This window comes from Sardina pilchardus, chromosome 12, assembly GCF_963854185.1.
Source record: "Sardina pilchardus chromosome 12, fSarPil1.1, whole genome shotgun sequence".
In the NCBI taxonomy this organism is placed as follows: Eukaryota; Metazoa; Chordata; class Actinopteri; order Clupeiformes; family Clupeidae; genus Sardina; species Sardina pilchardus.
In genome coordinates, this window is record NC_085005.1 from 9,076,530 (window position 1) to 9,092,563 (window position 16,034).

Here is a 16,034-nt window from a genome sequence, read left to right on the forward strand (position 1 = left end):
GCACAGCATTTTCCTGAGTGAGGAAGTGCCTGGTGTGATTTACCGTCGATATCGTGTACATCTGCACTTGTGTGGGAGAGGGAGAGAAATAGTATGTGTGTGTGGGTGTGTGTGTGTGTGTATTTTTAGGTGTGTTACTTGGCAGAAGAAAACTTGCTGAGCATTATGTAACAAAAGCTGAAAAGAGAGATCTGTGTCAGTAGATGACGATAAGGACTGACAGACTACTGTTTGCCATCTTGGATGTATTCTACATACAGTACAGTACACTCTTTTGGATAAGTATCATCATTTGTCCCTCTAGCCAGCTCATAAGAAGGCCAATCTAGAGTAAAAAAGAGATTACCCATTACATGTGACTATAGAGCTGCAACAGATACATGCAGACTGGTACCTAGATCAGTACAGTGCGTACCCATCAAATAGACAGTGCAACCATGACTGCTACGCATATTTTATATATATATATACATATATATATATATATATAAGAAATGAAACAAATAAGACAAACAGCACTGTGGATATCATACGAAGAGGAGGTTCTATTGTGCTCAGCAGATTGGATGCGAATTGGGGGAGTTTTGGAGTTTGGTTGAGGTCCGGTCTGGAGAGAAGGATGCTGTGACACGGTTCACCTCTGTGATCAGAGGGGGAAAACGATGTGGCGTCTTTTCTCCTCTGAGTCGACAGACTGTAAATAAACAGCTGGCGCTGCAGGAAGTGTGTATCGATCAGCATCCTGGGTTGCTACTTTAGAGTGTGTGTGTGTGTGTGTGTGTGTGTGAGAGAGAGAGAGAGAGAGAGAGAGAGAGAGAGAGAGAGAGAATTTGTGTGTGTGAAGTTATCCGTGTGTCAGCAGTTAGGGAGTAGCACTGGTGATTTTCCACTCCAATGCACCTTGATGTGTTTATGTGTGATTTCTTTGCTCCCCCCACCCCAGAATGAAGCCAGAATTGTCTGCTCATAATTTTACAGTATATAAGTTTGTTGTGTGTGTGTGTGTGTGTGTGTGTGTGTGTGTGTGTGTGTGTGTGTGTGTGTGTGTGTGTGTGTGTGTGTGTGTGTGTGTAGGTGTGTGTGAGTGTGTGTGTCTGTGTGTGTAGGTGAGTTTGCCTGTGTGTGTGTATGTGTGTGTAAAGGAAAGATCAGGCAGTTCATATTTTTTCAGTGAACAAACAGAATATGCACAGTATGTGTGTATGCATGCTCATCCCTGCTAATGTGTGTGTGTATGTGTGTGTGTGTGTGTAGTGGGGTGTGTGCGTGTGTGTGTGTGTGTGTGTGTGTGTGTGTGTGTGTGTGTGTGTGTGTGTGTGTGTGTGTGTGTGTGTTGAGGCGTAGGGCAGGGCTCTCTGCTGTGTATCCACAGGGAGCATGTTCTAGTGTGGGGTGTGATTACCAGGCGAGACAGCAGCCTCTCTCTGGCTCACAGGGGTGCTTTTGATTGACATTCCCTGTGAGTCTGCCATCCTGGACCTCGGTCCCATCAGTCATCAGGACTCATCGGCATGGCGACGGCCAATCCAATCAGGGGCAGGCTTTTTAATTAGGGAATTCTGTCAATATCCAATCAAAGGCTAACATAGGGCAGAGCACGCACAGGATATTCTCTGTTTATATCCAGCTATCAAAGAGAGGAAATGGGTGGGGGCGACGCAGCTGAAAAGTACAGCTTGGGAAACAGGGATTTTAGTGAAAGTGTGAGAATAGGCTTGAAGACAATGGAAACATGTCACACAAAAGTTCATTCATTTCATCCTAATAATAAATCTGTAGTAATCAGTCATGATCGACCTTGTGCCCTTCTTGGGTTTTTGTTTTTTTTGTGTCTTTTTTTTCTTAGTGTAGTCATAGATATTGAGCATTGCTAAATCATCAACTGCTTTGTGTAATCATAGATATCGAGCAACATTGAATCATTGCACTGTGTAGTGTAATCAAAGATATTGAGCATTGAATCATTGCACAGCTTTAGTTGTAGACTTTAGAGTTACCGATTTGTCAAACAAACAGTAGGATGTAAACAAGTCCAATAGCCACCCATGTATTGACAGCAAACGTCGCCACCCTGACAAAGAAATATGTCTGGGGAAATGGCTATCTCAGGCTATCCAAGTCGGTGGGTGCTTCACCCTGCCACTCTATGTAAATAGGTGTGGCTCAGAAACAGAGCAGCTCTCTTGCGGAGCAAGCAAACAATGGGACACTGGGAGGACATCACTATGGGGTTAAACTAGTGGGAGGATGGATGAACTGGTGGATGGATTCACTGACTGATTGATTTTGCGCGCTGTGTCAAACTGTAAGGGCGCTGTGGATGGGTATTGATTTAAAACTGTTGAATAACCCAATGCAGACAATGGCACACATAGTAATTCCCATGATATTCCACCTGTAATTCTCTATGGGAAACGGATATGCCATGGTACGCTTTTTGTGCGAATGTAGCGGTTGATGCTTTTGACTTTTCGATGAAAATTGTGAGTGGCACATTAGGTTGTAATACAGTTAAGAGACCTCAGCTTTTAAGCTTTTAAGAAAATGGTAAATTTCCTGATTAGCAATGTTATCAAAAATGTTGTATCTGCCTTCCTGCAATCAACAAACGGGCAAGCTGCAAAACTGAATTGCGCTTACAGAATGCAAACCAAATTAACTGTAGCCTACCGTCTGCCAAATGACTAAACGTAATTGTAAATGTATTTTTGCCTCAGTACATCACTAACAGACAATCTTATTTTCATCAGCATGAAATCACCATTGTGAATCAGGATCTAATTTCAGCATGTCTGGTTTTTTTTTTCTTTTCTTTGTCCAGGGCCTAAACAGGACTTCATCCAAAGCAAAGACAATACATTGTGACAAAATGACGTTGGCAGGTAGGTAATGCACTCGAGCACATGTCTCCATTCGTTCCCACTCGATGAGTTGGTAGATGCATCTCAGTCCTCCGGTTCCTGTTGTTGTCCGACGCCCCGATGGGCGCTGTTCCGTTGATGCCCAGAGCTCACAGAGCTTGCCTTGTTCTCCGCTTGTTCCCCGCAGCGTACAGAGAAAAGGTGAGGGAACTCCCTCTGGTGTCACTGCTGTGCTCCTGTCTGAATTCAAGAGTGAACGACAAGCCCCAGTACAAGGCTGAGGGTAAGGGGAGACCCACACCACACACCCAGACACAAAGAAATGGATCAACATGACTGAGCTGGAGGAGATTTTCAGTTCATTCCACACTATAAAACACCCCTTAGGGCTTTCAGGCCCATATAGACAAGATTGTTTTAGTATAATGCTTTGACAAAGGGGTCCTTAATGTAAAGTTCTTTTTTTGTTTTCTTATTTAATGATTTCATTAGTTTTCTGTCGATCCCCTTTTCGCACTTGACTCAAACATAAATGCAGCGTTTCTCAGAGTATGGGGATTGATGGCGGTGGTTATGGAGTTTCCGAACCACAAGGCTAGGCAGGCGGGTGCCAGGGGGTTGGCGTTGTTTAGACAGCTGTGTGTGTGTGTGTGTGTGTGTGTGTGTGTGTGTGTGTGTGTGTGTGTGTGTGTGTGTGTGTGTGTGTGTGTGTGTGTGTGTGTGATGTGTGTGTGCCCGTGCCTGGTCTTTGCGCAGATGCGGTGGACCTGAACTGGTGCGTGATCAAAGAAGTGGAAGTGATCGAGCTGAACAAGCGTGCCTCTGGCCAGGCCTTCGAGGTCATCCTGAAACCGCCCTCGTTTGACGGCGTGCCCGAGTTCAACTCCGCCATGCCCCAACGCAAGGACCCCTCCCTGGAGGAGATACAGAAGAAACTGGAGGCAGCTGAGGAGAGGAGGAAGGTGCGGAGAGAAATTGAACAAGACACACAGACAGAAGACAGACACAGACACAGACACAGACACAGACACAGACACAGACACAGACACAGACACAGACACATACCCTTACACTTACACTTACACTTACACTTACACTTACACTTACACTTACACTTACACTTACACTTACACTTACACTTACACATACACATACACATACACAGACACATAAAGACCCATAAAGGACAAAGGCTGGCCTCAAATTTGTCTTTCTGTTTCAGAAAAAGATGTCTAATAAAAGTTGGAGAGTAAGATATGTAACAAAAGATTCATACAAGGTTACAGTTGGGGGAATCCACATGGGCAGGGCTCAAGTCTTACAATTACATATTATTTGAGAACAGGCAACAGTGTAATAATATAGTTCTGAAGTGCATAAGCACATCAATACTGTATGCTATGGCCCTGGTTTACCTCCTCTCGTTTTAGTCTCCTCTCTTTCTCTAGCCCTTGATCTCTCTCTCTCTCTCTCTCTCTCTCGCTCTTTCCAGCCCACACCCTTTTCACCGTTTTCACTCCTTGGTGTTTGTTGCCCCCTAGTGTCAAGAGGCAGAGCTGCTCAAGCACCTAGCAGAGAAGCGTGAGCACGAGCGCGAGGTCATCCAGAAGGCGTTCGAGGAGAACAACAACTTTATCAAGATGGCCAAGGAGAAGCTCGAGCAGAAGATGGAGACCAACAAGGAGAACCGTGAGGCCCTGTTGGCGGCCATGTTGGAGAGGCTGCAGGAGAAGGTAGGGTGCAGTCAGTCTGTCAGTTGCCTAAGTGACAGCAACACAAGATGATAAATGTGAATGAAAATAAAACAATAGAGAGCCATGGATTCTAGCCACTTTTTCCTGTGGAGTAGATCAAATCATTGTTCTCACAACCACCCACAGACCTTGACTGATGCCTCATGAAAGCATTGGCTCATGTTTTAAATAGCCCTACAGTTTCTTCATTGTCAAACACAGACAAGGGGCAGGGAAACACATGGTAGACCTAATAGACACATCAGGATAGCACTGCAAAATGCCACACTCTTTCAGAAAGTTCATTTGGGTAGTAAAAGATGTTTTATGTGTGTTATGTTTTTTTGTAAGAAATTGGCAAAACAGTCACTTCCAGTATACTGCCATTCCCACCTCAGCAATATTGAAACAGTAATGTGTGAGAGGGACTAACAACTGCCTCTGTAATGGCTGCCCAGGAGTAATGGGTTTGCTTTATGTTTATAACACAGTGCTGATGTTTTGCTCGGTTGCATTAATGTTTCATAAGGGGGGGGAGGTTGCTTTGTGCTTCCATCTTTGTTCTCGCCTGTGTTTATACCTCCCCTGACTCTACTGTGTCTGCTAATATATGCACAATACTAAAGCAGTTTTCTGTTTGTTCATTTGTTGTTGTTGTTGTTGTTGTTGTGTGTGTGTGTGTGTGTGTGTGTGTGTGTCTGTGCGTGTGTCTGTGTTACTGTATCTATGTATCTGTTCTGTGTGCACGGGAACGTGTGTGTGTGTTTGTATGTGTTTATGTTTATATTTATGTGTCTGTGTGCGTGTGTGTGTGTGTGTGTGTGTGTGTGTGTCAACTTCAGGACAAGCATGCAGAGGAGGTGCGGAAGAACAAGGAGATGAAGGAGGAGGCATGCCGGTAGACGCAAAAAACAACAACTAAAGACTGCTGTTGCTAGTCAAGGAAGAGGAGAAACAGACAGACAAACGGAGGGAGGAGAGGAGGAGACCAACCAACAAAACGAAATGCAAGGAAGCTCAAACCGCAACCACCACAGGCGGGGAAAAGGAAGACGTGAGCAAACTCAATTTTCAAGCGTCGACTTTCATGAACTATGCCAACCTTGTCTAGAGAAACAGCAACCAAAACAAAACTATGTCTTGAGAAATCCATGTTAAGAGAAGCCGACATTTGTAACTGGGTGGCAGCCCCATTGTGCACCAGGGTTGGGTGGTTGGTGTGTAAAGGTGAAATGATTGACAGAGAAAGAGTGTGTGTAGGGTGGGAGGGGGAGAGGTGGGGAGCATGTCTCAGGTCACTCTGAATTAAAGAGGAGAGAAAAAAGAGACAGTTATTTGTATTCTTCACTTTAGCCAAAGGGAGGTGAACATTTGATCTAATTTGCTCTAAATATCATCCTGAGTGTTCAGAGTACATTTGCCCATTCGCAACCACATACTGTACTGCAAAATGTCACTATGTATGAAAACATGTACACGCACGCCCCCCCCCCCCCCCCCCCCCACACACACACACACACATACACACACACTTACAAACACTTATCTCTGAAACATCCATAAGCATGCATGTACATACACACACACAGACACACACATACACATACAGTATACATAGACATAGACATATACATATCCACTTAGTATGCCAACTGCACAGACACGCATGGGAATTTTTAAAATCTACTTGTTAGTTATGTACATAAACACTGTATCCTTGAGCCAGTCAATTTCAATAAATCCATAAATTCTACAATATACCATTCACACATTTGACAAAAAATCTGGTCAGGATTGTGTTACCATTTTTTCAGTCAGAAACCAACTCTGCATGTGATGCACATGAACTACAAGTGTGTGTCTGTCTGTCTATTTAGCAAACTGTAATTCACATTTCATAACTTTCTCCATAATGGTAGCATACTATATTTCAAAGCTCAAGCAACTCAACATTGCACTGCAGAATACACAAGCACAATAGACTTTTAGTTGTTGTTTTTTTTTTATTACTGTTATTCCACCGCACTTCATAATTATGCCAAGCACAATTTGGAAGCACATCTTCACAATGCCATATTCACATTTTTTGCTTGTAATGAAACAATTAGGGTACACTCTTTAACAAGGAAGGGTTCTTGGGGTGCTATATAGAACCATGCAGGCATTAAAGAACCCTTAGGGGTTCCTTTGATGGACCCTTCAGCATGGTTTAAAGAACCATTTGGGGGTGCCATATGAAGCATGTTTTTTTGGCTCTATATAGCACCTTTTTTTTCTAAGAGTGTAGACAACCAAGTAGACCGTGATTTGTTCCATCCAAAAGAGACAGAGAGACCTGGAGCATGGGGCAGGTTGTTTGACGGACAGCAGAAGCACTGGGACTCTGGGAATGTGTTTGTGTATCTAGCTTGAGCGTGTTGCTGATGTACATTCAGGTTTTTGCATATGTGATGACTTCATTATCCCTGTGAAAGAACAAAAACAATACAAAAAACATACAAGTCCCAGTGTGCACCAGGAGCATACAAGTCCCAGTGTGCACGAGGAGCAGCTAGCCTTCTGAATACCAGGTTGTGCTGGTGGTACTGTGTATATGCAAGTCACGGTGGGCAAGTGTAGGCCAATTTACTGTAAACAAACAATTTAGAGATAAAAAAAAGAAAAGAAAAAACTGTATGGAATCCACGCTGTTGTGCTTGCTTGTTTTGGTGCATCACACGTGAAATACTCAAGAGTTGCTAAAATTGCTGCCAAAAGCTAGCTGCTCTTCACTGGTGGAGCAGATGGGAAGTGGATGCTTGATGTACGCTAAGTGTAGTGATGCTTATGGTGTTCAGTGTGGGCCAAAAAGGGGAATTTCATGGAATGTTTTTTGTCTTTCCCAATGCCACCCTCCCACATAATGTGTATGCCATGTTTTCAGCAGTGGAGGTCATGCAATGTGTAAAGAAATGTGGGACCTCTATTCGCTATCAATGTCTTTGATGTCCTAATGGCTAAAATTGTCTCTTTTTTCGGCATGTTCAGTTAAAGCTTCTCTTGACAGAAATAAACTAAAAATGTTGCCCCTTGTCTTGCATTGACTTTCCTGATATTGACGTGATACCGTTGAAATGAGAGGTAAGAGTGTGTATGAGAGAGAGAGAGAGAAAGAGTGTGTGAGAGAGATTACATATTAAATAGAGTCCTACCTTCCATTGCCCATTTGTCTTGAAACGTGTCTTGAAAGTTAAGTGAAAATGTCTAATGATTCCTGCAGATGTGCAAGTACTTTTTGATGTAAAAGTAATCGTAGCACACAGACACCAACAGCAAACATAACTAAATAAATCCTGAGTTTTTATTTGTATGGCTGTGTAGCAGTGTTTCCAAAGGCATTCAGTGGATCTACAATTCAACCAATATACTGTAAGTAACATGTAAACATAATACTGGAATGTAATAATAATAATATTATTATTAAATGTATTAATAATACATTTGCCAATGTATTTATTGGAAGTGTGTCAGTTATGAAGCTGGAAAAAGGCAAAAATATCATAAGCAGTGCAAGCAATGCTGGTTATGTGCATTTCTTCTATAATTTATTAAATTAAATTAAGTACAACAGCGCTCGCAGATGAAGATTATAATACAGTATTCAGGAGCTCGAAGTATAAATATAAATAATATAATTAATGTCCAATAAACAATAGTATCAAAACATCTTCATCCCCACTCAAAAAAAAAAGATTCCATTCCTTGGGGCTACAGTTCTGCTGATTCACCACAAAATGGTGCTGTCTCATCTCAGTCAGTCATATCTGACAACTTTGGGCCGGACACACGTACAGCCCGCAGTGATGACCTGATAGCTTGGCTCGTACAAGCCCGTCCGAGACCTCCGTCTCCCTTTCCGTTGACCTCTGACCTTGCTGGACCTTTTCAGAACCAGCACTTCGATCTGGATGGGCACGGACTCCAGACCCCAGTCTTCCGTCCCGTTGGGCCAGACGCAGCCCTGCTTCAGACACCGGGCCTCACTGATGTACTTTGGGATCCTGTTGCTGTCTATTGTGGTGCTAAAGAGAGACAGACAGAATCATCACGAGGAATAGGAAGAAGAGAAAGAGACAACAAGTAGAGGACGAGAAAAAGAGAGAAGAAATCGATGGAGGAAGAGAAAGAGAGAAAAAGAAGGAAGCAATGGAGGAAGAGAAAAAGAGAGAAGGAAGCGGTAGAGGACAGTAAATTATACTTCTGTATATAGATATAATTCTGTATACATACTGTAGCAACCATTTGGCTGTCATAGATTATACCTACATACACATGCAAATATAAACACACACACACACACACACACACACACACACACACACACACACACACACACACACACACACACACACACACACACACACACACACACACACACACACACACACACACACACACACACACTTTCCCTCTCAAACACATCACAGTACTGCTAAGAAGATTACTCTAGACACCCATTTGTTCATAGGTTTTTAGAATTCACTGATGAGAGACAGATGAATTTGGTCAGGTCAGTGCAACAACTAATGTTTTGAATGAATGAATCCAGCCTCATTCCCCTTTGCTAAAATTGAAAATGAATACATTTCTGTTGTGATGACTAAATAAATAACTGTTTTCATTCATATTTGAAAAGATACAAACACCACTCACATGCTTTTCCATGGTGAAAGAGATCTTCCATTTATGGCTGAGATGTGAGAAGATGGTTTGGAAAGATCATTGTTGACCATTAGCCTGATCTTCTCGGCGTTCACACCATCCATGAACAGCGTAAGGACCAAGGCCGATACCAGCAGAGTCTTTAGGATCTACGTTGGAGGAAATAAACACACAGAAATATGAGTTATTCACACCTCCAGACAGGGAAAGTGTGGGAGTGTAACACCATCCCTCTTCACCATCTTCAGGTCAGGCATTAGAATCGAACCCAAACGCTAAATCTCACGTCACAGAAATAAACTAAGTTGACGACTCAATGAGTTGCTTTTTAGCATTTTTTGCAGTAAGTATTTTAATTCATTTTTATTCATATTTTATCTTAATAATCATAATAATTTGTAAACTTGGTATTTAGTGTAAATGGTAACATAGTTATGGCTCATTCACTAAAATGACCAAATAAAAAAGATCAACAAATGGATAAGCATCTTGCCTGTGCTGTGTGGGAATCCTGTCTTGTGGCCATCACTCCACTGCTGTCTGAGTTTGAGCTTCTGACGATGTGGGTCGCTGAAGATCAAAGTCTGTTGAGTTGCTCTGGCTAGGACTGAGCTTCTGGTCCGTAGATTCTCTGCTCCTCTGACTGAGTTATATACAGACTGCGGAGGCAAACCACTTCCTGTCTAAACCTGCATCCTGTACAGGCGTGAACAGATGATGCAGCATTCTGTGTACATGAGAAACTCATGATAGATTTATTGATCGATATAATTTATTGACATGATAGATATAATTTATTTAGACCCAAGAATGCCTGGATAACAGAACTCCTCCTAAAATGCCATAGGTCATATTAAAGCCACACCTTTGAAGGATGCTTTTATTGATCAACTTTCATTATAATCCTTACAGTCATGTCGGCCGTTTATCTATGGTTATGTGAAAAACATTCCCACCAGTCCTGTACAGTAGGATATACACTATACATGTGATGTAGCTATTGCAAGTGGAGTGCTTAAAATCTATACTCAAGTAAAATAATAAATTACTCCCTTCAAATCTGACTCAAGTAAAAGTGAAAGGTCCTTTTTGAGAAACTCACTCAAGCCAAATTGCAGAAGTATGCAGTTAATAAAATATTTATTTTCTTTCCTTTTTTAATTGTGCCGGACATGGCCAAAAATATACTATATATTATAATGTATATACTACATTCATCTATGCCATATTTAAAGGAACACTTCACCCTTTTTTCATATTAAACTATGTTATTCACTTAATTAAGACTTGTTGACACATACCTCTCACGTTTCAATGCGTGCACTCACTGGCTCTGGCGCGCGGCGCAACTTTGATAGCACTTAGCTAGCCCAATGCATTAATTAGGATCCAAACAGAGATGAAGTTAGAAGTGACCAAACACCTCCATGTTTTCACTATTAAAATACGGTTACACGAGTAGTCACATGACCAAGTATGGTGAGACAAAATAAAATGTGGTGCATTTCTAAGCAGGTAAAAGGGATAACTACTGTATATTGTGTGGCGGAATAATATTGGGAGCACTTAGACTCTGCGCAGTTATATCCTCACTCCAAAGTGAAACTGAAAGTGCACGAGTGAGGACATTACTGCGCCACACAATATAGTTATCCCTCTTACCTGCTTAGAAATGCACCACGTTTTTATTTTGTCTCACTATACTTGGTCGTGTGACTACTCGTGTAACTGTATTTTAATAGGGAAAACATGGAGGTGTTTGGTCGCTTAACTTCATCTCCGTTTGGATCCTAATGAATGCATTGAGCTAGCTAAGTGCTATCAAAGTTGCGCCGCGCGCCAGAGCCAGTGAGTGCACGCATTGAAACGTGAGAGGTATGTGTCAACTCGTCTTAATTAAGTGAATAAAAAGTGTCTTTTTCCCCCAATTCATTCAGCCCTAAATCATAGCCACCTTTTTTGCTGTTTAATAAATGAACACCTTTCCTCACTTGTCCTGCTATCCCTGCCTCACTATACTCTCCTTGCAAATGAGATACAGAATTATGTGTTTTCTAAATAAACTCATTCTAATGATAGAACTGACCACCGGATCAAGTTCTCCCTATAGCTATGGGGCCTCATTGCAGAAAAAAAAATTATCCTAACTGCTTGTCCCATCTTAACTTAAGTTTCAAAGATACTGTAGGTTGTTCACCTCAGCAATGAGGTCCCTGCTTTCTTTTTACAGACAAGGCCCTGTCAAAATGGTGAAATACATACACTATTGTTACTGTACCAGCAGAAACAAAACCTCATCTAATTGATGGTGCATGATAACTAGCTCCTGACTAACCATGAAGCTCAGACTTAAGGTGCTTCTCAACATGCCCCGTCGATCGTCAATCCTCGATCCTCAAGAGGCGTTCCCACTGATCTATAACTAACACTGGATAGACTACCCCATTGTTTTCGCCCCACCATCATGTAGATCAGTGAGGAGGACGTATAAAAGCCCAAATGAGAGGCACCCCTAGTGTGATTCCTTCCTGTACCAACTAATACCCCTCCCCAATCTCAAGATCATTTCTGAACGTTGACCCGAAAACCCACAAGAGTCAGTTCTTGGCTGTGTGAGGTGACACAGATTAACTGAAATGATAAGAGCCCAGGGTCTAAATAGGCCAGTGTAGAACACGTAAGCAATGACGAGGCTTCTCGAGAGTGTGTGCCATGAATCATCAAGGCAAGCACCTGTGGCTTGTAGTGAAGTGTAGGAGAAACCAGAAAGGTGCTTCCCAAGAGTCACCTTTCTTGTGGTTTAATGGTAAGACAATAGATGCTAACAGGAAGACTGTTGACTGAAGATTGTCCTTATCGACGATCGGGGAGTAGGGTTTTCACTACAGTATAAGAAGGGTTTAAAAAAAAATCCAACATTTTGAAATGAAATGAAATAATTATGCTTGCAATTGAAAGAGCACTACATGAACGTCACATGTGAAACAAGAATGAGCAGTTTCACTTAATGTGAACGGTCTGATTTTATTTGTACACAGGACGCATTAGCTGTGTCACAAATTAGGGTCCTCAAATGACCAATCCTCTCTGCGTCACTTACAGATGGCAATACCCAACCAAAAGAATGACACGCAAGGGCACAACTGTGGCACAACTATCACGCTACTGTACAAGACCAGCCTCAAAGTTCAAGCCTTGTGACCACTTCAAAGGGGCTTTCAGGTGGGCACCCTCTTGGTGGTTCAGTGAATTAGGCCAAGAATTCTTCAGACGCAGCTGATGTCGCTGATGATGATGCTAGCACTGCCCAAACTGCTCCTGCCCAGGGAACATGATCTGTCAAATAGTCTGTTGTTGCTTCAACCATAACCGCTAACCAGCCCTTTCAGCAGCCTTGGAACATTCTTTTAACACTACTGACTGTCTGTTATTGAAAATTGAAGAATAGGTGTGATTTAAAACAGACTCATGAGCCTCAGCAGTGATGTTGTGACTTGTGGAAAATAGTCTGTGAATTATAGTCAATTGAAACTTGTGTTTTGATTAATCATCTCTATATGTTAATAAACGGCCTTATAATCTAAGCAGTAGTTATGAGGGTAGTTATGTGTCCACTATCATGCTTCTATGGGAAATTTGTGGCAGGTGCTAAGTTGAAATGTCTGTCTAAATGAACAAGCTGTATTCGAAAGAAATGTTCATATATTTACTGTCCTGAGTCCTATGTAAAGCTGCACATTCATTGCCTTCCTGCTGGGACAAAAAATGGGGTCAGAGACATGCTGATGTGATTTCCTGAACGATGACAGGCTCTTACAGCAACAAACAAACTTGAAACCACCAGAATGGAAAGGTTAACTGTCCCACCCAGCCTGAGTCATTCAGCCTCTACATCACTAGTATATGGGCAATCGCAATCGCTGCACAGTTGGCTTTGCCATGCATGCATGCATGCAGACAGATTTTCTTTCATTTTCTTTTGATAATAGTAGAAGGAAAGTATTTGGAGAACTGATCAGAGAGGAAAGATCTGGCCTTTGCAACATTTAAAAGGTGTAAAGAACTTATGTAGAAAACGTTACAATTCAATGCACAGGAGCAAATTTAGAGTAGTTCTATTCTAGAGCTTGTCTATTGGTTTGAGATGTCTAGGCTTGCAAAATACCAAAACTTGCTCCATAACATCCAGAGATGCATTTCCCAAAACCATAGATGCTAACAATGCAATTTCCCGTTGTCAACCAACCAAGTTGCTAACAGGTTAGTAACTATGGTCTTGGGAAACGCACCCCAGCTTGACTCATGTTCACAGACCCCAACTACGTAGATCGGCACATAGGCTAACTTGGCCATTATAATTGATGATGACTGATATAACTTCTCTGAGCATGTACTGTATCCTACAGCCTAAACTGCAAAATCATGTCTGTTTGTCCTTTACGAAAATAAGAAAATCAGACCTTATCTGACAGAAGATTTCACACAACTTCTTGCCCATGGTTATCTCAAACTTGAGTAGTTAGATTATTAAAACTGAATCAGAACGCTGCAGCGCACCTGGTCTTCAATCAGCCAAGGAGGACACATGTCCTACACTAACGACTGCACCTCAAAGAGCCCATCTGCAAAACCTGAAGTTTGCAGATGACACCACCGTCATTGGTTTGATCCAGGATGGTGATGAGTCTGCTTACAGACAGGAAGTGGAGCAGCTGGTCCAGTGGTGCAGTGCTCTCCATTCCTGTGAACGTTTTGTTGAGGGGTCTAGACATCTGTTCAGCATACATTAATGAATTTAGTGGTTCTTTGAGTTATGGTTATGAGTTATGGTAGTTTATTATATGGTACTTTGTCTATTTTCATTAGGCTACTAATCATTGATATTGCATTGACATTTACTGCATTGACATTTATTGTTGCCATTTTCCTTAATGTAGTCTTAGCAACATTTTAAAGTAACACTAAAGCACTTTTCCTCTGTCACACGCACAATATTTGTTTATCCAACAAATAACGATGTCCACAGACAAGGCAGACTATGTTGCATGACTTTGTGAAATATGATGTATTGCGACATCGAAGCAAGGCATATTTGTAGTTTCTTATGTCTCCTTTCATTGAACTACAGGTACGCTACCCGATCTGATAAAGTTACATAGTGCGGTTATAGCCGACAAAGGGGCCGCGTAGTGAATGCAGAAGTGCCATTCACCCTGTTATGAGTTGATGAACCGCTGAAATGATTTTGGAAACATTATTTTAAGGTATGAAAAACTCTTTAGTGCTGCTTTGTGATGTTTTTATTTGTAAGTCACATTGGACGTAGACCTGCTAAATCAGATAGCTATCACTAAAACCATAGAAAGTGTATCACTATTTCAGAGCTGAGATTTTTGCACCTAGGCTACTGTACTTGATGAAAAGTTATGAGTTATGACTTTCACATGAACTGTTCAGAGAAATGATTGCGTCTGCTCGGGTACCCCAAGCAATGCAGGACTTCAAGAGCACACTGATGGTTATCAGCAACATTATGCACTCTTGTCACTGAAAACAGTCATAACAGTTACGAAAGAACGAGACACATCTGCCCACGTTGACCTACTCAGTCTCTCAGTCTACCAGGACACAACAGCACTATCAGCAGCATCAGCTGATGCTTTTCACACAGTTTGCACATGACACCTTTGGTAAAGTTCCAGCGCTTATCTGATGAGGGTAAAAGGCTGTTGGAGTACAGTATCTAAGGGTGTTTTGGGACTCACGTGGACATTTTGCATGGGCCTATACCAAGGCAGTAGTATAGTGGAGAACTGTTACTTTCAACAATTTCACAATTTTAACGTACTTGTACTTTATATTTTGGGGTACAATACTTCTATTGCATTACTGGAGGGACATGTTGCACTTTCCACTTCACTGCATTCACTGGACAGCTTAAACATTCCATTTACTTTTCAAACTAGATGTAGGGCAAAGCGATACACAATATGACCGCCGTTCAGTCCTGCACATTCTCTCCACAAATGTCAATCACGCTTTTGCTTCCATCGCCTACTCCATCCCCTACTGCAACTTTTATGTATGTAACTGAGTGTGTGCATGTGTGCGCTTGCTTTAGTGTATGAGTGCTTCTCTGTCTATGAGTGTGTGTGTGTGTGTGTGTGTGTGTGTGTGTGTGTCTGCTTGTGTGTGTGTTTTATGTGTCTCTATGTGTTTATGTTCACTGTGTTCTCTGCCGTCACTGTCACTCCAATATCAGATCACACACACACACACACACACACACGGAAGCACACACTCACACACTCATACACACACACACATACACACAGACGCACACATACACACACATGCACACACACACACACACACACACACACACACACACACACACACACAGGCATACACACAGATACACCCATAGAGAGAGAGAGAAAGAGAGAACACACACAGAATACACACAGATAACACACTGTCTGTGCACTGCATCTGTGCATCTGTGTGTGTGTGTGGTGTGTGTGTGTGTGTGTGTGTGTGTGTGTGTGTGTGTGTAAGGGAATGGGAAAATGTTTAGCATATTTATTTATTATACTTTTGGTATGCATTTGAAGAGGTCTACTGCAGCTTGACTAACTATATTTGACTTTTAAGTGTTTACTGTAAGTTATAATTATGTGTTATAATAATGAAAGTGAAAGGAGGGCAAATAAGTTGAGTTCAAGGGTTTCATTCACAC

General features: G+C 41.9%; 2 protein-coding genes across 2 annotated transcripts in view; one reads left to right on the top strand and one right to left on the bottom strand.

The window, feature by feature from the left end:
- stmn4 (stathmin-like 4) overlaps positions 1–7,659 on the top strand; it is an 8,304-nt gene extending 645 nt beyond the window's left edge. Inside the window, exons 2-6 of the mRNA XM_062551133.1 lie at positions 2,822–2,882; positions 3,049–3,144; positions 3,618–3,823; positions 4,403–4,594; positions 5,437–7,659. Of these exons, the coding sequence (XP_062407117.1) occupies positions 2,870–2,882; positions 3,049–3,144; positions 3,618–3,823; positions 4,403–4,594; positions 5,437–5,496 (567 nt within the window). The 5' untranslated portion in view covers positions 2,822–2,869 and the 3' untranslated portion in view covers positions 5,497–7,659. The remainder of the gene's footprint in view (positions 1–2,821; positions 2,883–3,048; positions 3,145–3,617; positions 3,824–4,402; positions 4,595–5,436) is intronic.
- Positions 7,660–7,933: 274 nt separating this feature from the next.
- LOC134098159 (interleukin-17F-like) lies at positions 7,934–9,919 on the bottom strand. The gene is made up of 3 exons (XM_062551134.1): positions 9,789–9,919; positions 9,287–9,444; positions 7,934–8,655 (listed from the first exon to the last, which is right to left on the bottom strand). Exons 1-3 carry the CDS (start codon positions 9,819–9,821, stop codon positions 8,388–8,390), a joined length of 459 nt encoding a protein of 152 aa, XP_062407118.1. The 5' UTR covers positions 9,822–9,919; the 3' UTR covers positions 7,934–8,387.
- Positions 9,920–16,034: the final 6,115 nt, after the last annotated feature.